Genomic DNA, 25,163 nt, shown 5'->3' on the forward strand with positions numbered 1-25,163 from the left:
TCCACGGGGATGACCCCAGCTAGGTCCTTGGGCAGCAGAGGAGAGGGTGCCTGAACTGGCCTTTCTTCGTTTAAAATAATGTTCTCCAGTTCTGTTCATTTTACTTTAAAAGGCAAACCTTCATTCTTTACTGCTAATAATATTCAATTGTGTGTATATGTACCAAATTAACTTTTTTCAACTTCTGTTGAAGGACACCTAGGCTGATTGCTGAGTTATCTATCCTGGTTAGTGCCATAATAAACATAAATGTAGATGAATAGCCCTTTGGCATTATTTTGTTTCCTTTGGCTATATAGTCATAATTGGGAGAACTAGATAATATAGTTGATCTATTTTTAGTTTAGCTAGTGTCCATACTGTTCTCTATGACAGCCATACTAATTTCCACAATGTATAAGACTTCTTTACTCTCTACATCCTTGCCAGTATTTATCTGTTTGTATACAGTGACAGTATCAATATAACTTGGATTTGCATTTCCCTGATAGCTAAATATCGTGAGCATATGTTCTAAGTTTATTGGTGATTTATAGTTTGAGAAGTATTTATTTCAATCATTTATCTATTTTTAATGGAATTGTGTGTATTTTTAAGGTTTTGGGGTTCTTTATATATTCTGGATATTAATCCTCTATCAGATGAAATGTTAAAAGATATTCCAAGCCGGGCGGTGGTGGCGCACGCCTTTAATCCCAGCACTCGGGAGGCAGAGGCAGGCGGATCTCTGTGAGTTCGAGACCAGCCTGGTCTACAGAGCTAGTTCCAGGACAGGCTCCAAAGCCACAGAGAAACCCTGTCTCGAAAAACCAAAAAAAAAAAAAAAAAAAAAGATATTCCATTCTGTAGCTAATCTTTTTACTTTTTTTATTGTTTCCTTTGCTGAAAGTTTTTGACTTTCTGTAATTCATTTTATTAATATTTACTTTTGTTTTCTGTGCCTTTAAAGTTCTATCCAGAAAATTATTGACCATACCAGTGTCTTGAAATAATTCCCTTGTATTCTAATAGTAGTTTATGGTCTTACATTTAGATTTTTCATCCATTTTGAGCTGATTTTTGTGAAGACTAAAAGATAAGGGTTAAGTATCATCTCTTCACGTGTGAACACCCAGGTTTTTCACCACCATTTATTTCAAAGGCTGTCCTTTCTCCAATGCATTTTTGGCATCTTTATTACTTTAGGTTTATTTCTGGAGTCTGTTTTTTGTTACATTGGTTTGTATGTTTGTCTTTCTTCCAGGGCCATGCTGTTTTGACTACTGTGGCTCTGTAGTGTGTCTTGAAATTAGGTATTGTTATCCCTCCAGCTATTTGGGGGGATTAAGATTGCTTTGGCTAGCTGAGAATGGTGGCACTTACCTGCAATGCCAACACTATGGAGGCAGTTCAGAGTTAGCCATAGTGAGCTCAAGGTCAGCTTGAATTACATAGCAAGACTCTGTCTCAGAAAAACAAAGAAAATTCACAATGTATCTCAGTGATAGAGTACTTGTCTTGGTTTTGGTCCCTGTTCATCACTAAACAAAATTTCTTTGGAGCCTTTTGTTCTTTAATATGAATTTTACAGTTAATTTTTTCTATTTTTGTGAGGAATGTCATTGGTATTCTGATGCAGTATGAGCATTTTGCTTTTTTCCCCCCTGAGACAGGGTTTCTCTCTCTCAGGACAGAGCTTTTGCTGTCCTGGAGCTTACTCTGTAGACCAGGCTAGCCTCGAACTTGGTGAGCCCTCTGCCTCTGGAGTGCTGGGATTAAAGGTGTGCACCACCACTGTTGAGCACAGTATGGACTTTAACAATATCTATTCTTCTAACCCACAAACATGGGAACATTTTCCTGTGTGTGTCTGTGTGTGTGGTTCAATTTACCTCACCAGACTTTTAAAACTTTTCTCTGTATAGGTGTTTCACTTCCTATATATTTATTTTGTAGCTATCACAAATTAGATTGTTTTAATAATTTTTAAGTAGATTCATTATTGATATGTAAGAAAGATTTTTGTTAGTTTTGAATCTTGCTATTTTACTGAGTTCATTTATTAATTCTAATGGCTTTCTAATGAAATAAAATACTTCAATTTTTTCTGTATATAGAATCATATTATCGCCATGGCTTAACTTCTTTAATTTTGTTTGTGGGATCAGAGGTTTGAACTCAGGCCCTCAAGTTTGCACGGCAAGTGTTTTATCCACTGAACCATCTCCGCAGTCTTATTTTTTTAACTTTACTTTTGGTATACATAAAAACAAAATTCACTTATTCTTATCTTTATTGAAACAGGTTCTTACCATGTAGCTCTGGCTGTCATGGAACTCACTATGTAGACAATGCTGGCTTTGAACACTCAGATCCACCTGCCTCTCCTTCCTAAGTACTAGGATTAACGGATCAAAAATAAACTTATTAATATTGATTTTGTATCCAGCAACTTGTTTTGTTTTAGATTCAGTCGTCTGTGTTAGCTTTTGTTAGTGCCAGTATGTAGAAGATCCACCATGAATATTTTAATTGTTAGAACCAATTGGTTCTTTCAGTACTTATCCGACCGCTCTGTGCATTGACACTTCAACTAAGATGTTTTAAAAATGATCTTTTTATTCTTTGGGAATTACATACAACGTATTTTATCATCTTCTTTCCTCTACCTCCCTACTCACCCAACTTTACGTCTCTTCTCTACTTTTCCCCCATCAAGTCCAGTTTGTATTGCCTGACTATTGCTTTGTGTGAGTCCTGCCCTAGAGTGGTCAATATGTCAGTTGTTACACCAGAAAAGAATATTGACTTTCCTACCAGAAACCAAATACCAATAGCTCCTCTGCTAGGGGTGGGACTTTCTGCCTTTCCCCCCTCCATGCTGGGATTTTGTCTGTCTTGAGCTCACACAGGTCGTGCTCATACTGTCACAAGTGTTGTGAGTTCATATGAAATCCTGTTTCGTTGATGTCATTCACTGCCTCTGACTCTTATCATCTTTCCATTCTTCATCCTCATCTTCATTCTCATAAATCCCTAAGAGGAGTGTGTGTGTGATGGAGATACCCTATTTTTAGGACTGAGCACTACACAGTATCATATTCTCTGCATGTTGACAGTTGTGTCTTGCTGTTGATTGCCATTTACTTTAAGAAAAATTTTCTCTCATGAGGGTTATAAGATATACTGATGTATGGGTATAGCAATAAGTCATTAGGAGTTGTTTTAATGCTATAATTGACTCCCCCTTTTTTGAACTTCCCTTGATTTGTAAATTCTTACTGTCTTAGTTCATTTTTTAATTCATATGATTCCTTTTCTTTTTGCTGTTCCATTAGGTTAATTATTACACTCAGCATGATCTCCCCAATTAGGAATGAGTACCCACTACCTGCTGTTCGTTCTTTCTTAGCACTAGTGTGGAGATGCACCCACTTCCATTCTGTTCCTGTTGTCTCTGCCAAGTTTATAGCATCATCCTGTACATCTGGAAAAGAGCTTCCTGACTGGACCATTAAAAGGCACTCCATTCCAAATACTATAGCTAGACCAAGTTTCTTAAGATGCCACTTTGCGTCTGATACCTGTTCCAGATACAAACTGAAGCATCATGTCCTACTTACAGGATGAACTTTAAACACTGCCACTTGTACCCTTTGCCCCCCCCCCAAGCTCTAGCCTAGCTCCTCTGCTGTCTTTCATAGCTTCCCTACCCACACTATCCACTCAAGCTATGTGGCCCCCACAACATGCTCGGTTTCTGTATATGTTCTCCACAGCCTTCTCCTCTTGCACAGAACCCAATGTGTGCCTGCCCCTACCCTACCCTCACAATCAAACTTTCTCTAACACAGCCTTTCTTTAAAGCTCAGTTTGTCTTGAAGGTTTAGACATTGCCTTTTAAAAATGATTTCATAGGGTTTTTGTCTTAAAATTCTATAGTGACAGAGAACTGTAATGTCACTCTCTGGCCTCTGTGCATTTTCAGTCCACATCCATCAACTTATGTTGTCATCTGTAACTCATCACTGTCTACATAGTTGTGTTGATTCAGATCTCAGTAGCATTACAGTTTGAGTGTTCTCTCCTGGGTTTTCTCCCCTTCCCATTGCCTTCAGAAACTTGGTTACATCAAGTGCACATGCTCCCTGACTGTGTATGTTGATTCTGGTACTGGGAATAGAACTCAGGTTTTTACAGGTGAATATAATTCTATTGTATAAATATGTATAGCATTTCTGCTATTCATTCTTCAGTTGATGAACATCTAGATGGATTCTACTTCCTTGCTATTGTGATTAGAGCTGCAATAAACATGGATATACAAATATCTCTTGTAGAATATGGAATTCTTTGAGTACATACTCAAAAATACCTAGGTCATATTGTAGTTCTGTTTTTAGTTTTTTGAGAAACCTCCATGCTGGCTTCCATAGTGGCCATACTAGATTACATTCCCATCAACAGTAAATAGGGCTTCCCCTTCAACTACATCCTCCCTAGCTTACACCAACATCTGGCTTTCAAGGCGCTTGAGTGTAAATTCTCTTGGTTTCCCCATATACACATAATTTTAAAATAATATCAAAATATTACTAAGCAAAATGGGTTTTAGATGCATTTATATTATTTATTTTTGTTTGTTTGAGACAGAGTATGTATTACAGCCTGGCCTCAAACTCAGTAGGTAGCCAAGGCTAGCTTTCCACCCTCAATCTTCCTGTTTCCACCTCTCAAGTTATAAGTTCAAATTTATGATACTGAGTAAGTAAGTCACTCTAAGAATCTCTGTGTGGAGGCCAGTAAGATTACTCAGTGACTAGAAGAGTTAGACCTAAAGATCTGAGTTTGGTTCTTGGTTCCCACAAGGTGACAAGAGAAAAGCAGTCAGAGAGCTGCCCTCTGATCTCCACTTGTCTACCAAGGCATGTGTGCCTGAACATAGGCACATGTACACAGAGAGATATACTTGCTAAATAGAATATTTTATTTTAAAATCATGCGTATGCTTGTATGTCTTTGGGTATTGTACATGAGTGCAGCTTCCCAGAGAGGCCAGAGGATGATGGCTTTGGTTCCTCTGACTCTGAAGTAACTAAACCACCAGACTTGGATGCTAGGGACACATAGGTCCTCTATAAGAGCAGAATGTGCTCTAAACCATTAAACCATCTCTCTAGCCACCACCCAATCTGTGAATGTAGAGGGGGGTGAGTTCAGATGGGTGTATGTAGACAGAGACTGCGCTTTTGTTTCCCTGCTTCCTAAACCCAAATAATCACACAGAAATTATATTAATTGTAGCACTGTTTGCCCAATGGCTCAGGCGTATTCCTAGCTAGCTCTTAAATCTTAAACTAACCTGTTTCTATTAATCTTTGTATTGCCACAAAACTGTGGCTTACTGGTAGTATTCTAGCATCTATTTTCTTCAGTGGTTACATGGCATCTCGTTGACTCTGCCTTCTTGTTCCCTGCATTCAGTTTAGTTTTTCTACCTAGCTGTATTCTACCCTACCATAGGCCAAAGTAGCTTCTTTATTAACCAATTCTAATAAAACTTGTTCATAGCCGGGTGGTGGTGGCGCACACCTTTAATCCCAGCACTCGGGAGGCAGAGACAGGCGAATCTCTGTGAGTTCGAGGCCAGCCTGGTCTACAAGAGCTAGTTCCAGGACAGACTCCAAAGCTACAGAGAAACCATGTCTCGAAAAAAAAATAAAAAAAAAAATGTTCATAGCATACAGAGGGGAATCCCATATCATGGGTATGTATGTGTGATGGATTTTGGGTATGTGCTTTGGTTACTCTGTATTGAAATAGAATCTCTCATCTATCCTGAAGCTCGTTGATTCAGCTAGCTACCTACCTTGTGAACTCTAGTATTACACTGTCAGTTTTTGTTTTGTATGTCAACCTCTCCTTTTAGGCTGAAGTTCTCAAAAATCAACTCATTTAATTACTTTTTTAAAAGATTTATTTATGTGTACATTGGTGTTTTTCCTATATATGTGTGTGTGTGTGTGTGTGTGTGTATCTATATGTATACACACACACACACATACACACATGTCTGTGGGGTGCCAGATCCTCTAGAACTGGAGTTATAGACATTTGTGAGTTTCATGTGGGTGCTGGGAATTGAACCCAGGTCCTCTGGAGCAATCAAGCAGTGCTCTTAACTGTTGAGCCATCTCTCCAACCCCTCATTTAATTCTTACAATAGTCCTATAAAGTAGATATTTACTCATCTTTATATATCTGAAAGCTAACTAGCACAGTGCTAGAGATTGTACATATCCACCAAATGTGCGGTGAATAAAAGCCTTGGATATGTGGGGGTGACAATAGGGAGACTCTAGGATGAGTCAGATTTGCTATTGATTGGATGACCTTCTAAAGATGAGACGATGAAAAGGAAGTGTTGGAAATAGAGTAAGAGTGCAGCTAAGCAAATTCTGTTCTGTTCAGGTCTTTTGTGCAGTGCCCTAGTCTAACCAAGATAGTCAGGGAGCGCTCACAGTACAGATTTGGACATCAGGAAAAAGGCCCCGTTTGTGGATACAGTTTTCAGGGCCTGATAGTAGTAGATACTTGGAACTCTAGGCATGGAGGAGGTTAAACAGAAGGAGTATAGACTAAAAAGATTATAACATGGTTATAAGGGAATACCAACATTTAATAGAGATACAGAAAGCCTTGCATAATATAGATAGAGAATGATTGAAAACAGGGGATGGGTATTGTAGTTTCACGACTCTAAAGAGCAGAATTTCTAGCTAAAATCATCTTCAATGATTTTAATTCATTTATTTGCAGATAATTATAATTTTATTAATCTTGAGGCTTAAAAATATCATTTATTCATTCATATGTATATGTATGTGCATGCCATGACACGTGTGATCAGAGGACAGTATGTGTCAGTTCTCTCTATCATGTAGGTTTTGGGAATGGAATTCAGGTTGTTAGTCTTGGCAGCATGCACCCTTATCCACTGAGCTATCTTGCCAGCTTGAATTTTCTCTTTTGAAAAGACTCCTATTCATTTCCCTTTACACTTCATAACATTGGCATCTTAAATATCATTCTTTCCTGAATTTTAGAGATGATTTTTATGAAATCTCAGGTACTGACATTTGTCTGTTCCTTAGTCTCCTATAACCAGATTTCTATCAGTCCACTTCTAGAGTCAGTTCTGTGTTATCTTGAAAGCAAAAGTATTCACTTCTGTAATCAGTTGTAGTTCCTTCTGGGTGACGTAATTGTCATCAGAGTAGATACGGGATTTCAGCCTCATGATCTAGCAAATAGCCAGATTATCTAAGGTTTTCTACCCTTTAACATGAATTACTTGTATATGGCTCTCAATGGATGCCAATTTATTTTTATCATACTTTCATGATCTAAGGAAAAGATTGCCACTGTTTTATGGAGAAAATTTGAAATTTGTTGGTAAGTGATTGAGGCCAAGTTTTAGTTAAGGTCCTCTTGTCTCCTAATCAAGTGCTCTTCCCACTTTTTGAATGGTTACCTCTGTAAGGTTCTTTGCTTGTTTTTGTTGTTTTAGAACCATACACATCTCGGGCTGGCCTTGAACTTACTTTATAGCCAAGGTTTTTAACTCTTCACCTTCCTGCCTCTCTACTCTCTAGTGCTGAGATTACAGGTGTTTACCACCATGCTGGTTTACACAGTCCTGGATGTAGAACCCAGGGCTTTCTGCAGTGCATGCTAGACAGGCACTCTACCAAATGAGCTACATTTCAAGCCCTATGTAACTTTTAAAATCTGTTTTGGTAACAGATTAATCCATTCCTTTTTGACTGGAGCACACAACCATATTATGCTATTACCTAAGTCTTTCCGGGCAACTTCTTCAGCCAGTCTACCTGACTTTTATCCATGCATAATTTTCCTTTCATGTTAACAGGATTTGTCACTTGTGGTACTGTTGACATTTTGAATTAAATTACTTTGTGGGGAGCTCTCTTGTACTTTTGTAGAATGCTTAACAGAATTCTTAACCTCTTCCTATTAGAAACATGTACCGCTCTCACCCCAAGTTGTGATAGTAACTATCTCCAGAGATTGTCTGCTGTCCAATAATAAGCAAAATTGCAAATAAAAAATTTTAAGAAAAAAAATAGAGCTCTGGTGGAAATGGCAGGTCATAGGAGCATTGAGTGCTTGAGAACACAAAACTGAAATGATTGGTTGTGGCTTCAGAATAGGCAGTTAATACCCCCAAGAAGCTAATCCTGAGATGTTAGTTTCAAATTGGTAGTCACAAGAAAGGAGAAAATAGGGTCCATGAAAGATGTAGTCAGTGAGGATTTTGGAGTTTTTCATCATGAACAAGACTGCTGAGAAAGTTGGCTTAGAGGGTGGAAGCTATCTTTTGGCTCCAAGTTTCAAGTTTCCGTCTAATGTTTCTTAGTCCTTCACTGAGCCTGTGGCGAGGTTACATGCCATTGTGGGGAGGAATGATTCACCTCATCTCTGGAAAACAGAATCAGCAGAATAGGAAGGGATAAGATATACCCTTCATGTGGCTGGAGAGATGACTCAGCCGTTAAGAGCACTGGCTCCTCTCCCAGAGGACCTGGGTTCAGTTCCCAGCACCACGAGCTGGTGGCTTACCAGGGAAGATCTTAACCTGCGTCTGTCTGGAGTGGGAGAATCATGGCGACTGCCTGACTCGGCTTCTTTCTCCCAGCATTTTGTTCTGTCTACTCCGCCTACCTAATTTTCTGTCCTATCAAAGGCCAAGCAGTTTTCTTTATTAATTAACCAATGAAAAAACAGATAGAAAGATGACCCTCCTCCATCACTACATGGTAGCTCACAACTGTCTCTAACTCCAGTTCCAGGTAATCTAACACCTTCATACCAAATGTACATAAAGTTAAATAAAGATATACCCTTCAGAATCATGCTCCCAGGGACCTACCTCCTCCAGGTAGACCCTGCTTCCTAGTAGTGTATTCAACTATGAGCTCATCAATGGATTAGTCCATTGATACAGATAGGGCTGTCATGGTCCAATCATGGTCCTGAGTTCAATTCCCAATCACCTGCCAATGGCACTACCAACTGTGGAGGAAACCTTCAACATACAACCTCTGGGGATATTTTATATCTAAACTATAATAGGATTGTGTAAATATATTTGTTTCACGTTATAGGGGAATCCAAAGTATGGCTGAATAAGTATAAAGTTAAGTAGAGCTAACAGTAATGATACAAGTTCTCATAATTCATCTGTACTACTTTCACAATCTACCTTAGGATAGGTAATCCATAAACAGTAGAAATTATGTTTTTACACCTGAAATCTATGAATGCCAGGATGATGTCACCATCAGAATTGGTATCTAATAAGGTTGCCTTCTCTGTGCCCTCACATGGCAGAAAGACTAAAAGGTCTTGCTAGATCTGTTCTATCCATGAGGGTAGAGACAGTATTATCACACCCTTAACCTCTTTTTTTTGCATTGTTATTATTATTATTATTATTTGGAACTGGATCTCTCTATGTAGCCCTGGCTATCTTGGAGCTCAGTATATAGACCAGGCTGCCTTAGAACTCACAAAGATCTTCCTGCTTCTGCCGTGGAGTGCCAAGATTAAAAGTGTGCATCACTGCCAGGCCATACCTCTTAATGTTGCTTTGGAGATCAAATTTCAACCTGAATTTTGAAGGAAACAAAAACATTTAAACCAAAGTATTATTTGTCTAACATTTAATTTCCTTTTAGTTATAACATCTCATCTAATTCCTTCCACAACCCAACAAAGTAGAGAGTTGCCTCATTTTACAGAGCATTTTACCTATGATCCTATGACAGTAACAGAGCCAGGATTAGAAATCTAGGTCTACATGACACCAAAGCCCATGGACTCAACCAGCATCCTATAAAGCCTTTGTGCTGTAAATGTAACAGTGGGAGAAGTCAAATGCTTTAGACAGACCTCAAAGATTTTGAGAGTGTTTGAATTAAGTAGAAAATAGAAAAGCCCAGCTCGGGATGCTGGTGGAAGAGCTTGCAATGAATGGAGATCAGCCTATAGAGTGAGGCCCTATTTTAAAAGAAAAGTAGATAATAAAGTAGAAAAGTAATCTTTACCTTTTTTAAGCAACAAGAAGTATGATATTCCAATGTGGTACAAAGAGCGTAAGATAGGCTGAAATTCTGAAGTGGAATCTCATGCCTACCACTTACTATTTGTATGTAGGGAAGCCATCTAACATCTGAACTACTTTCCTTACCTGTTAAATGAAAATAATGGTGATGAAAATAATGATAAGATTGTTAAAGTAGTTATAAACCTAGTTTCACAGTGTTACTTTAAAGATTGTCATAATGGATACAAAAGGTTACTTTACTATCTATGTATATGGTGGTTGTCATAGCAATTGTTACCTGTCTCCGCTTTGTTTCCATGAGAAACAGTAAGTGCAGTGCACTCAATTGTACGAACCTAACATTTGAACCTTTGCCCCCTGAGCTTTCCTAAGAAGCAGCACTCCCGGAAAAATGAATAGAATTAAGACTTTCCTTAGTATTGCTGGTGATATTTCTATGAAGTATTTTCCTTTGTCAGAAAAAAATGTACATATTTGTTAGCTGTTTTCCCAAGAAGTTTAAATTTTCTTTCCTACTATTAGGTATTAACATTAACCGGGGCCTCCTGTGCTTGGGAAATGTAATCAGTGCTCTTGGAGATGACAAAAAGGGTAGCTTTGTGCCCTACAGAGATTCCAAGCTGACTCGTCTGCTTCAAGGTAAATCCAAAGTGCCTCTAAAATAAGAGAGGGTAGTTTGGGATGATAGTGTGGAGAAAACAGAGGTGAAACAGGCAAAACACTAATGGGCTGTCACATCCACAGCTAATTGATGAAAAGATGAAATAGCTATTGGCAATCAGATTTCTAAGAGAATAAGAAAATGTCTTTACAGGTGGCTTTGAGAGCCAAGGAATCTGTAGAATGCCAACTGTACTTAGGACCTTGCACCTGAAAATAAACTTGGTTACATTTTCTTTAATTGACAGTATGCTAAGAAGAATTCTTTGGAGAGTTAAAATCTACATTGACAGGACATCCTAGGAATATTTAATCTCAGTAGAGGCTCGTAATGGGCCTGAGCCAAGCCTGGTTTTAAAACCTGATTAACTGCTGAACTCATAGTTTCTCTTGAGTCTAGTGGCATATAAAATAGGATTCTAAATCTCTATCATTTTATGCATCTGAGGTTTTACTATTCTTATATTGAAACAAATCAAAAATTTGTAGCTATCACAGTAAATGACCCCACACCCATGAGTATATATGCAGCATAAATTTTAATCATTGAACTATAAAAAGAAAAGAGATGAAATTAGGGTCAGATGGTTGATCTGGGATGGGTGGGGTGAATAGAATCAAAATATATTGTATGCATGTGTGAAATTTCAAACAATAATTAGAATGGTTTTAAAATTAAAGCCAAATAGTTCTGAAAAATAAAATCAAAGCCAAATCAAGTGTCCCTAAAATTTTTCCTTTCATCTATGAATTAAAAGTCATCATCCCAAATAGGCAGCTTTTGCTTGCAGCCTACTTGTTTGATTTTATTTCCTTTCATTATCCCTTATTGTTCTTTTCCAGATTCTCTAGGAGGCAATAGCCATACACTTATGATAGCCTGTGTGAGTCCTGCTGATTCTAATCTAGAGGAAACATTAAATACCCTTCGCTATGCTGACAGAGCAAGAAAAATCAAGAACAAACCTATTATTAATATTGATCCCCAGGCAGCTGAACTTAATCATCTTAAGCAACAGGTATAAGATTTTATTGGAAAGTTACAAAGTATGTGAATGGAATGATTTAGCTTCTATTTCTTTGTTCTACTTATATTTGTCAAATAATAATACTAATACGGTGTTTGCTATCCCTTTAATATTAGGGGGTGCCGTTGGGTATTTTACTGGTAAGAAGTGAAGGGTAAGAAGGATGGTGGTGGTGCATGCCTTTAGTCCCAGCACTTGGGAGGCAGGCAGATCTCTTGTGAGTTTGAGGCCAACCTGGTCTACAAAGTGAGTTCCAGGACAGCCAGGACTGTTACACAGAAAAGCCCTGTATTTTAAAAACAAAACAAAAAAGTGAAGAGTAGATGAAGCAAGAACACCTTGCAGGGCTCAAATCCTGAAGTTCTTTAATATGTTCTGTTAAAGAGCTTGGAACTGGAAAGTATTAAGGGCTACAGATTTTAAGTAAGAGAATAACTTGATGAAATGCGCTTGAAGGAAATCTGTTTTTTGTACAGTAACAACAGATGAAAGATGACAGGCTTTGTAATAACCTGGGTGAGAACTATGGTCTGTACTAAAGACCGTAGCAATAAAAATCAAGGAACAGTCACAGAAATAGAGGACAAAGAACAAGAAGTAAAATATATTGGGATTTGCTTAGTTGCAAAGTTAATGTAGGAAAAGAAGTGGGTAGAATGAGCCACATTTGATTTTCAAGTTTCTTCCTTGAATTACAAAAAATCATATTGATAAGGAAAGGAGATGGAAATCCAGAGTTGCACATGAAAACAGGAATGATATATTTAGGTCATTTTGAATTTGAAAGGTGTTTAGGGAATGTGTATAGAAATACTCAAATATTGCTGACTACATAGGCTTGATTTAGAGGGTCTCAGATGAAGAGTAAAGAGGCAGCTCTAAAAGCATTAGCATTTAGATGATATCTGAACTTAGTGAGTACGGGAGAACAAAGTGTTATCACACATGGAGTAATCACTGAATGTTTGCTAAAGAACCAAATGAAGAGATCCAGACCTACAACTTGAGAATACCAGCTCTTAAAGAATGGATAAAGGAGAAACAGGTAAGAATAGACAGGAAGAAAATCAATGATGTCACCAAAACCAAGGAAAGAGTCCTTCCTTCAAGGAGTGTTGCCATAAGAACAAATTTACTAAGAAGTATAAAGATGAAAAGTATCCATTGATTTTTTTTTTTTAATCGTCAGGGAAGCTGTTGGCAACTACTGTGAAGTCGGGAGTGATAAGAGCCAGTCAGTGAATGATAAGTAGATAGAATAGTAGATAAGTGAATGGCTTTTCATTCAAGGAGGCAAAATGAGAAAAGGCAATGGCCGGGTAATCAAGGGCAAAGAGATATAAGTTTGTTTTTTTAAGTATGATAGAGCCTTTAATCCAGAGAGACTGAAAAGGAAAACAGCGACTAAGGACAGATCATCTAATGGTGAGCAGTTGGGTAATAAGATAGAGAAAGGACTGGAAGAGACCACACATGGCTTAAAATCATTCTCAACAGAAATAGAAAGGTATCTGTCTCTTTGTAAATTTGTGGTGGTATACATATGACTGTAGAGCAGCTCACAGTCCTAGTACAGGAACCGTGAATGCAGGAATTGTATTTATGTGGAAGGTTTTGAGGGTTTCTGGTTGGCTGGTTGGTTGGTTGGTTGGTTGGTTGGTTGGTTGGTTGGTTGGTTGGTTCGATTGGTTTTTTTTAGACAGACTCATGTAGCACAACGTAGCAGAGGCTGGCCTTGGACATTTATGTATTTGAAGATCCTCTTCTCTCCTTAGTGCTGGGATTACAGGTGAACACCACTATGCTCAGGTATTGGTGTAGGGTTTTTGTATTTTGTTTTGCTTTGGTTTGTTTTGAGACAGGGTCTCACTATGTGACCCTGACTAGTATAGACTCACTATGAAGCCCAAGCTAACTTTAAAATCACAGAGATCAGCCTGCCTCTGCCTCTTGATTGTTAAGATTAAAGGTACACATCACCATTTTTGGCCCTATTGATGCAGGTTTAAAAGAGTCAAGTTTTCCTGCATGCTAGAGGAAAGAGGACTCGATTTCCACTTGGAACTGTATTCCCATCTGTCCAGTGCTCACTCCTCCAGCCTTCCTCCGCAGTGATAGTGACTATATGTTAATGTCTTCTTTCTTTTTCTTATTCAAGGTCTCTGTAGCAAATACAAGTAATAACCTGCATTATTACTTCTGAATTATAAAATAACATTCAATCTGTCCCTTTATTTTCTCTTATGTCTATTTCTATTGACAAAAAATGCCCATCTTCTACTTATTTGTTTTTCATTCAAACAGTTATATGACAGATGCCACATAAGATATACTTAAGTGCTTAAGGTGTACTTAAGGTTTCATGGGCATTGAGTAAAATTATCCTGTTGCTAGTTGTAATGACTTCATTACAAAGGGTTAGGCCTCATTTTGTGGATTGAGGTTGATAGTCTTGATTATGTATCTTGTTCTGGTTGGGAACTCAGAAACTCTGTGTAGCCATGGCTGGCCTCAAATTTTTGATCCTCTTTTCTTAGCTTCTCAAGTACTAGAATTACATATGTGTGCCACCACACCAGCTGATAAGTGGCTTTTGATTATTAATTAGCTGATTATTTTTATTGCATCTCCCAGGTCCAACAACTGCAGGTCTTGTTGCTACAAGCCCATGGAGGTACCTTGCCTGGAAGCATAAAGTAAGTCATAGATTAATTTTAAAGGTGTTTTCTTCTAGAGGGTATTTTGCCTGCTGACTGTTTTCTTCTGATAGCTTGTAGTTTCTCAGGACACTTGATGTCCTGGAAGTGATCCTGCCAACCTTGTCAATTACTTAGGATTTCAGTAGTTATCCTTATGTAATGGAAAGAACATAGATTCTATACCCAGAAATGTATTAATTAGAATGCTCCTTTAAGGAAGAGCTGTCTCTGCCATCTACTTATTTATTTGACTACTTAGTTATATACATAGATTCATGAATACTTATTCTTGGGTTAACATCCATAGCTATCATTTGGTTGATTTCTTTGTCCATTCAGAGTTCCTTCAGATGGACTCTTATGTTCAAGTGTTCGAGCATTTAAACAAGATATTACAAATAATTCTTTTTGCTCCAGGCCTAGAATTAACCATATCTCCAAGGAGTTTTGGTTTCCTGTATTGGAAAATGGTGTTTAGAAACCAAGATCTGTGTGGTTTTCTAGCTGTGCTCACTGTTGCAGGGGTATCACTGCCCCTGAGCCTTCTTGGTGGGTAGGACTCAGAAATACTTGCATGTATAATAACCTACACATGCACTCATCTACACTTTTGTATCTATCTATATTGTATGTATATTAAAAACCACAGTTTTCTACTGATACTTTTGATTTCCTTCCAGAAAATTTTAGTGTATGCTCCTCTGTGTCATTGTGTGCTAACTTGGGAGGAGTCCAGATCACTGCTGCCTGAGAATGTGGCTGGGAGAGTGATTCCACTGAGGGGCTGAAGACACTGTTCCCTGCTGCATTCAAGATGTACTGTAAATCTGTTACTAGGGACATCAGTGGCTGGATGGAGTTGGAAGGAATGGGTAGAGTTGAGAAGGAAAGGCCAATTTAGAGTTAGTCACATATTCAATCTTTGTGAACTTAAAAATATTTAGGCATACTTAAGATACAATTAAATTTACCCATTTAAGATGTAAAAAAAATACACTAAAATCTACTAAAGCAAGTCTCAACTATATTTCTCCTTGTTGTAGCAGTTGGTTCATCCATTTCTAATCACTTAACCTTGGTCCCTTTTCTGGAATTCTGACCAACTGATAAGCTCAAACAGCAGGTATACCCTTGCTTTCAATTCCCTTGAGTATGCACCTAGAATTAGAATGACTAAATCTTGTGTTAATTCTGCTTTTAATTTTATAACTAAACTACCAATACTGTTCATAGGTACTGTACCGTTCTACATTCTCACCAGTAGTAGACAAAACTTCTAGTTCCTTCATATTCTTACTAACTCTTATTTTGATGCGTTTTGAATGATAGTAAACCGCCCGGCATTAAATGCTATTTTTATAGGCCTTTGAAGTGTTTGAAAACCATTTATCTATCTAAATATATCTGTGTATGACCTTGAAAACATGCCTGATATAAGTTGGACTTATAGATGACTATTATCTGTATTTCTTAATTATAAATTATATTTTTAAAGGAGATGCATAAATATAATACTCCAAATAAGAGTAGACTTATACATACCATATAAGAAAATTAAATTTGTGTCAGTATACAAAAATCCATACCAGGCTGGGCGGTGGTGGCGCATGCCTTTAATCCCAGCACTCGGGAGGCAGAGGCAGGCGGATCTCTGTGAGTTCGAGGCCAGCCAGGTCTACAAGAGCTAGTTCCAGGGCAGGAACCAAAACCTATGGAGAAACCCTGTCTCGAAAATCAAAAAAAAAAAAAAATCCATACCAATTAAAATATTTTGAAATTAATAGTTGTTTTTTCTTTGCTTTAAAAGTAGATTCCATAATCTACCCTTTTATCCTATCATTTCTATATCCCCCCTTTTTCTTTTCAGAAAGATCCTTGTATCTAATCTTCTTTGTTCAGCATTTTTCCTGACCATTACCAATAAGAACTTGTAACCAACCCCCCTTAAAAGATAATGAAAATTTATAACCCATTTTGGGGGAATGTGGATGTTGTTCTCTAGACTACTCCCTGTTGTTTATGGATGCTGATATCTTTGGGGGCACCTTGAGACAACCAGAATAATTGTTAAGTCTTGGCTGGAATAGTTTGTGAAACTGGGTAAGCTCATCCAGTAGCCTCAAAGCTGTTTTTGATGCAGAATTTTGAGGAGACTGTAGCAGGTGTTTGGGGATGTTGGACTATCTGGGCCATCCATTTTTATTAGTGTCCAGTCCCCTTGTTCTGAAAATACATAAACTTTTAAAGGTAACATATATATGGTATGAAATATGTGATGTGTCCAAGTCAGTTAAAGATGATTTTTTTTTTTTTTTTGGTTTTTTTCGAGACAGGGTTTCTCTGTGGCTTTGGTGCTTGTCCTGGAACTAACTCTGTAGACCAGGCTGGTCTCGAACTCACAGAGATCTGCCTGCCTCTGCCTCCCGAGTGCTGGGATTAAAGGCGTGCGCCACCATCGCCCGGCTTTAAAGATGATTTTATTGTTTTATGTTTAAGCAGGTAAAATACACGTTATGTGTCTTAACTAGTTCTTCTAGGTTAAATTTTTTTAATACCTGTAGCCAGAATTTCAGGGGCACTTCCCTAATCAAACCTGTTTTCTTTAACCTGAAATGAATTCACAGCTTCTCATTGCCTGTGGAAATAAAAACATAACATCCTCCCCAAGGTAACATATCTTTTGATTTAAATTTTGAAATCAAGACATTTTTAAAATATATAGGTTGGTTTAATCTAGCAGCTTTCATATTCAAATGTGTCTCAGCAGCTCTCCTTTCTTTATTAGCAATCAGAAGATCTAAAGACTACACAGGAACATATGGGATCCAGACTCTGTATTTTCCACCTTTATGTGGCTTATTTTTTTTGTGTTACTTTACTCCCTTTTTAGGATTTTATTTTATTATTTTAAAATTAGTCATGTGCTGCTAATGCACCCCTTTAATCCCAACACTTGGGAGGTAGACCAGGCCAGATGAGTTCCAGGCCAGCCTGGTCTACAGAATGAGTTCAGGATAGGCTCCAAAGCTACAAAGAGAAACCCTGTTTTGAAAAACCAAACCAAACCAAAAAAAAAAAAACCCTATATTTCTTTTTTATAACTGTCTATACATTCGCTTTTCTCTCCCAAGCCTATGTATATTTTTAAACAAAACTGTAACCCATTTTTTCCTATCTGAATCTGTCTTTACTGTGTAACTGTAATCTTTTCTGTTTGCATGAACAAAATCCCAAACCATCCATGCAACGCTTTGGCAGAACTTGCACTAGCAGCTAAAGTCCACATGCAGTGACTGAGAGACAACTCTCTGTATGGCGGCTTGTGTAAGATACTACAGGAACCCACCATGTGGTTTAGCTCATGGCACACTGGCAGAACTCAGGCTGGCAGCTCAAGTCTGCAGGCAGCTTCTAGGAGATAAGTCTTCACATTGTTGCCATCATGAGAGACATGAGACTAGAAAGCCAAGTTTAGCTTTTTTGTGTGTGTATTTAGAGCCTTTTTAAAGATTTCTCAGGTTTTTTTTTTTTTTTTTTTTTTTTTTTGTGGCGCTTCATTGCCTGACACTGGGTACCATTTGTAGGTGGAATTTTTGTCCCATCTCTTCCCAAGTAACTGACATAGAGACTTAATATTAATTACACATGCTAGGCTGATAGCTCAGGTTTATTGCTAACTGTAGGAGGAGGGAACCGCTTGTTCATCCCGGCCACCCAGAACCGAAATAACCACACAGAAACTGTATAAATTAAATCACTGCTTGGCCCATTAGCTCTAGCTTCTTATTGGCTAACTCTTATATTAATTTAACCCATTTCTATTACATGGCAGTGGCTTACCGGGTAAAATTTCCAGCATCTGTTTCTGGTGGTTCCATGGCATCTTTCTGACTCTTTCCTTCTCCCAGCATTCAGTTCTGTCTTCTCTGCCTTCCTAAGTTCTGCCCTATCAACAGGCAATGGCAGTTTCTTTATTCATTAACCAGTGAAAGCAGCACATAGATGGAAAGACCTCTCCTTCACCATTATTTCAGGGCTAAGCTAGCTGGTTGGCCCGAACAAACAAGCGGCCTGCTGCTATAGCTAACTAGCTCTTACAATTTAAATTAACCCATTTCTACTAATCTACATATTGTCACGTGGCTAATGGCTTTACCTGTCCTCCAGCATGTCTTTTTCACTCTGTGTCTCTTAGCAACTCTCCCTAACTCTGTCCTTCAAACCAGAATTCTCCAAGTCTGGCTCTCCCACCCAATTTCTTCCTGCCCAGCTACGGGCAAGTCAGTTAACCAATGAGAGTAATATATATTCACAGTATATAGTTGGCGTAGTACTTGGGGTATGGTCTCTGAAACTAGATTGCTGACTTTAAATCCCACTTTCACTATCATCTCCTAGTTATTTGACCTTGGCTTATTTAACCTCTTTGTATATTAGTTTCCTCAACCATGAAATGAGAATCACAAAAGAACCTACTTAATGGGGCTGTTGTGAGAATGAAATATTTAATGTACATAAATGTTTATTATAGAGCCTAGCACATGCTACTATGGAAGTATTCACATATTTTAGTAATGTTTAAATATTCCAGTATTAACCTCAAATTGTAGTGAAGAGTCTTATAAGTACTAAATTTTTCTTGGAAAAATGAACAGTTCTCTTAAGTATGATTTCTCCACTTAGAGAAATATTTTAGGAAAAAATAGTGAGTTAAAAGTATCACTACTTTGAAGCTTCTTGAATGATATGGGAGTTTTCAATTTAATGATAAGGGAATAAAAAACAGCATTCTAAAATAATGCTACGTATGTTAATAGTTTTTGAATGAAACTTCTAAAGAGTCTTGGCAAAGTCTTAACAGGGTGATAAGAAACCTTATTGTGTGGCCTTGCTATTAACTTGTTGATAAAGAGCAAGTTTAAGAAGTTAAGATTGATTGAAGTCTAAAACTGGGTGAGAGGTCATGTTGTATTCCTGAAATCATTTGTCATTTACTGAGATTGTGAACAGCTGCTCCCTGAGCACTACTTCCTCTGTCTGTCTGTCTATGTGTCTGTGTGTGTGCGCGTGCACGTCTGTCTGTGCATGTGTGCATCTGCAAGTGCAAACACCCATTCATGCATGTATGAAGGTCAGAGGTTGGCATTAGGTACCTTTATAAGCACTTCACCTCTTTTTTTTCAGCTAAATTTATTATTTGTAATTGTGTGTGTGTGTTTGTGCATGTGAGTGCTGGTTCTCTGGACACCAGAGGAAGGAGTTACAGGTAGTCACCAGGTTGTAAGTTGTCTGGTGTAGATTTTGGAATCTAAACTGCAGTCCTCCGCAAGAGGAACAAACTCACTTAACCACTGAGCCATCTCTCCAGCTTCTATCAACCTTAATTTTGTGACAAGGTTTTTCACTTAACCTGGAATTCATTGATTGGCTAGACTGGCCACCAGTGAGATCCACAGTCCTATCTCTGCCTCCCAGCACTGGAATTACAACCACATTCCGCTATGCCTTGCTTCTTACAAGGGCACTGGGGATCCAAACTTGGGCCTTTGTGCTTGCAGAGCAAGCATATTTTTCCAGAGTCGTGTTCATGAGTCCATGGCCTCCTTAATTCTTAATGAGGAGTTAAGGGTGGGAAGAATGAGAGAATGTGTATTTCATTTTGTAAGCTGCATGACACAAATAGAAAAATCCTAAACTATGATCGGTGACAAAAGTTAATCATGAAGCCAAGCAGTGGTGGGGCACACCTTTAATCCTAGCACTCGTGTGGGGAGGGGAGGCAGAGGCAGGTGGATCTCTGAGTTTGAAGCCAGACTGGTCTACAGAGCTAGTTCCAGAGGTAGCTACGGCTGTTACACAGAGAAACCCTGCCTTGAAAAAACAAAAAAGCCAGGTGGTGGTGGCGCATGCCTTTAATCCCAGCACTCAGGAGGCAGAGGCAGGCAGATCTCTGTGAGTTCGAGGCCAGCCTGGTCTACAAGAGCTAGTTCCAGGACAGGCTCCAAAACTACAGTGAAACCCTGTCTCGAAAAAGCCAAAAAAGAAAAACCAAAAAAAGTTAGTTATGCCTATTATATAGCCTTATCTGGTTTTGAATTGTTACTTCTTCCAAATTATGAAGTACTTGAGTGCTTTTCTTATTCATACATTAATATACTGCATGATTGGGAGGATAGATAGTGGTGGCCTTTTCTAATGTAGTTTTACCCCAATCAGGCCACCAAATGTATTTTTCTAAAATTTTACTTTCTTTGTTTTAGTGTGGAACCATCAGAAAATCTACAGTCCCTGATGGAGAAGAATCAGTCTTTGATAGAAGAGAATGAAAAATTAAGTCGTGGTCTGAGTGAGGCAGCTGGTCAGACAGCCCAGATGTTAGAGAGAATCATTTTGGTGAGGCTCCAAAATTCAAACACCAACACTTTGAATGTTTATTAGCTTCATTTCTAAAATATTTAACATGATTTGTATTGTAAAAGACATTTATACAGCATGGTACAATGAATACTTATCACTACAATTAATCTATACTAATTCATTTTAAAATAGGTTTGTCATAAAATGTCCCAGAGGAAAGAAGTGAATTCCTGTTACCTTAAATCCTGCCCAATTTTTATCCACAATACAGCTTGAACATCCCTAATCTGAAATCAGGCAGAAAGCTCTGGGTTTGCTTTCCAGTTTGCATAAACTAGATGTGGTGTGTACTCCTGTCAGTCCAGCTCTTAGGAGGTAGGGTTCTGAGGATCAGATATACAGCAACATTGTCAATTTGAAGCCTGCTTGGGCTACATGAGACAATGTCTTAAGCATGTGTACACCCTCAGACTATGTTAATAAAAATGTTTGTGATGGAGACATAATGAATTTCATGTTTAGATTTGAGGCTCATTCTTGAGATAGCTTGTAATGTATACAAATATTCCCAAATCTGAAAACTATTTGAAATTTGAAGCATTTTTAGGTCTCAAGAATTATAGTAAAGGAATATTCTACATATGCCAAGTAACCATTCCTTCATTCCACTCTGAATTCTCTCACTCTCTTTGCCTAATGCTCTCACATTTCATATTTCATCCTAACAGCTGTCATGGGGAAGTAAAACAGCTGGGAAAATCATTTGAATTAATTTTCCATATGTTAATTTCCAAATAAGTGGTTTGCTACGTGACTGATTACACCACTATCAAATCCTGCTTGTCTGATTCTAACCTCATAAATCAGTCGGTGCATGCTGACTCTCTCACTACAGTTTTCCTCCTAGCCTAAGTAGAACTCAAATGTTAGTTGTATAGCTATTGCCGGAAGGGAAACAGTTTCTACCAAAATGGAACTGTGCCTCTGTAATGTAAACACTTCATGCACGAATGCTTTCTAGTTAAGGAGAGGGAAGCTCCTGAGAGTTTTCTTTAGAAATGACCAAATCCTGCAGCCATTTTATTGTCCTCTACTAGCAAAAGGTGCAAGTGGGATCTAAAAGAGTTTATTGGGGGCTGGAGAGATGGCTCAGCGGTTAAGAACATTGCCTGCTCTGCCAAAGGTCCTGAGTTCAATTCCCAGCAACCACATGGTGGCTCACAGCCATCTGTAATGAGGTCTGGTGCCCTCTTCTGGCCTTTAGGCATACACACAGACAGAATATTGTATACATAGTAAATAAATAAATAAAAATAAATAAATAAATAAAAGAGTTTTATTTTCTATTTTAGTGCCACATTTTTTTGTCTTCAAAGTGGTATGTTTCATATGTATGTGAGTATGACTGACATAGTAGATGATACTTCTTTTTTAATTATTTTTTAAATTTATTATTATTATTATTACTTTATGTTCATTGGTGTGAGAGTCAAATGCCCTGGAACTGGAGTTACAGACAGTTGTGAGCTGCCATGTGGGTACTGGGAATTGAACTCAGGACCTCTGGAAGAGCAGCCAGTGCTCTTAACCGCTGAGCCATCTCTCCAGCCCCCTAGATGATACTTCTTATTCTAGCCAAATACCTATATGACCTTTATAAGGTTGTTACAATGGCTCCCTGATAAGCTTATTGTTTTATTTCCTGTCAGAATTGTCTTTCCCAAATCTGTTGTAGCATCCAGGTTCTCATGAATTCTCACGAATTCTGTGATTGAAATAATCATTCTTCCTAAAACATAGATGCCTTCTGTCATTTATGTTTTTCACTAGCATTATTCTTATGCCTTATCTTTTTTCTTTCTTTCTCTTGTTAAAAAATAGCCTACCATATCAGACAGTATAATTTTTTCAAGAATCCTAGCTCAAATTGATCTGAGGTCCTTTTATGTTTAAATACTCTAAATCAGTAGTTTTTGACCTTCCTAATGTTTCAACCCTTTAATACAGTTCCTCATGTTATGGTGACCCACAGCCATAAAATGACTTTCATTGCTACTTCATAACTGTAATTTTGCTACTGTTATGAATGACAATGTAAATATCTGATATGCAACCTCTGTGAAAGGGTCATTCAACACTCAAAAGAGTTGTGACCCAAAGGTTGAGAACTGTTTCTCTTAAATGCTAAGCCGGAGAGTTGAGTCAGCAGTTAAGGATACTTGTTGTTCTTGCAGAGGTCCTGATGGTTTACAAATTTCTGCAACTCCTACCCCAGCAAGGCTCTCTTCAGGCCTCTCCAAGCACTGCACACACATGAAATACATAAATATATGGAGGCAAAATACTCATATACATAAAAAATAAAATAAATTGAAAATTCTAAGTACCGTGAAGGAGGCAGTTGAAACAGCAGGAAGTATTGGTTTTCCTCAAGTTGCAAAGTTCTTTCTGAAATCAAGGCTTCACACTCTATCCCATAGCCTGAGCTTCATAGAAGACATAAAAATCCAGCTGTTTAGCTGTTATTTTTAGTAGCTCATAATTTTAGGGCTAATTTTCATAAATGCTAAAAAATACCATTTCCTACTATATAACCAAAGCCCACTAAGTCCTCTCTTACAGGAAAAGAGATAGCCCTCTACCTAGGTCTTCATCCACAGGGTAGAGGATTGAGCATAATTAGGTGAAGCTCTCAGATACTGCCATTTATCATCTCCTGGATCTTTGTTCCAGACTGAGCAAGCGAATGAGAGAATGAACGCCAAGCTAGAAGAACTCAGGCAGCATGCAGCGTAAGTTTCCAATGAGGTATTTGTTAGCAATGTAAACCATCTTCATATGTAATCTGGCCTTTGTGGTATGATTAACCCTTGCGTTCTTTTGCTTGAATTTTTAGCTGTAAAGTGGATCTTCAAAAGCTGGTGGAGACATTGGAAGACCAGGAATTAAAAGAAAACATAGAGATAATATGCAACCTACAACAAGCGATTACTCAGCTGTCTGTAAGTCAAGTAGGTGCACTGTAATAGGCCTATCACTTTCATTCATTTTTTGACGCATATACACATTTCTAATTCTATGAACTTTTGCTGAAATAGCTAAACTGAACTGTTTGAGACATCATGAAACATTGAATATGATCTGAACATTAAGTTCTACATTAAAACATTCATAGGTTTTATACATATATATGTATAAATAATACATAAATATTTCTGTATTACACCAAGCCATGGCACTGCAGACCTATAATTTTGTCATCACAATAGATATGAGACTAAGACATGATTCATTCTCTCTCAGCAGAGGCAGGAACATCACAACTTTAAGGCTAGTCTAGACTACATAATATTCTTTCAGAAAACAAAGAACCACTCTTATTTTATGGATGGAGGTCCTGTTTTAAGAGGCTATCTTTAGAGCTTTTCTATTTACATTCTTCAATTTATTATTTTATAGCATAAATGTATTTGTAACTACCTAATGGAAATTCTGCCCTCTTGGGAAGAGGTTTATATTTTCCTAGAACAGTGAATTTTCCATCTCTGGTCTTGCCAGTTTGTTTTTTCTAGAGTTTCTGGCATATTATGACAAAATCATCCAAGAGATTTAAAAGAGTAAATGAAAAAATAAACTATTATTAAGTTATGGAGGTCAATTCTAAAATAAGTAAGTAAATCTCTCTAAAACATTAGACCATGGTTTAGAATGAGAGATGCTATAGAAAACTTGAGATCAAAACTGTCGTTTACTTATCTAAGAAACAGGACATAGTAATAAGGAATGTGGGCTCCAGAGCCAGACCTAGTCAGGTTTAGAGCCAACTCTGCCGTTTACTAGTTATGAAACCTTACTTAATGTATTTACTGTCAGAAAGAAATAATTGTAGGTGACTTAGGTTGAGGTTAAAGACATTATTTCAGCTTATGCACATGTGGGGAGGACTCAAACACTACATAACTTCGCAAAGATTGAAAGCTTTATAAGGTGAAAAGAAAAAAGGTGTGTGTGGTATCCTTGTGTTTTGGCTCAGGTGGCAGATTTTTTTATTTTAAGATTTATTATATATAAAGCATTCTCAGTATTCTGTCTGCATGTATACCTGCAGGCCATAAGAGGGCACCAGATATCATTACAGATGGTTATGAGCCCCCATGTGGTTGCTGGGAATTGAACTCCTGACCTTTGGAAGGGCAGACAGTGCTCTTTAACCACTGAGCCATCTCTCCAGCCCGGCAGTTTTTGTTGTTAATTGCTGTTGAACTCTTGGTTGTTTCAGTTTTCATGTCC

General features: G+C 37.9%; 1 protein-coding gene across 2 annotated transcripts in view; it reads left to right on the forward strand.

Annotated features, from left to right (window-relative positions):
- The window catches only part of Kif4a (kinesin family member 4A), a 104,860-nt gene that overhangs the window by 33,841 nt on the left and 45,856 nt on the right, over positions 1–25,163 (forward strand). Inside the window, exons 8-13 of one of the 2 annotated variants that reach the window (XM_057760005.1) lie at positions 10,652–10,768; positions 11,633–11,808; positions 14,452–14,513; positions 20,777–20,909; positions 23,607–23,665; positions 23,770–23,884. In XM_057760005.1, coding sequence (XP_057615988.1) covers positions 10,652–10,768; positions 11,633–11,808; positions 14,452–14,513; positions 20,777–20,909; positions 23,607–23,665; positions 23,770–23,884 — 662 coding nt within the window. The remainder of the gene's footprint in view (positions 1–10,651; positions 10,769–11,632; positions 11,809–14,451; positions 14,514–20,776; positions 20,910–23,606; positions 23,666–23,769; positions 23,885–25,163) is intronic. The other variant, XM_057760006.1, reaches the window with a different exon arrangement.

Source organism: Chionomys nivalis, chromosome X (genome assembly GCF_950005125.1).
Source record: "Chionomys nivalis chromosome X, mChiNiv1.1, whole genome shotgun sequence".
NCBI lineage: Eukaryota > Metazoa > Chordata > Mammalia > Rodentia > Cricetidae > Chionomys > Chionomys nivalis.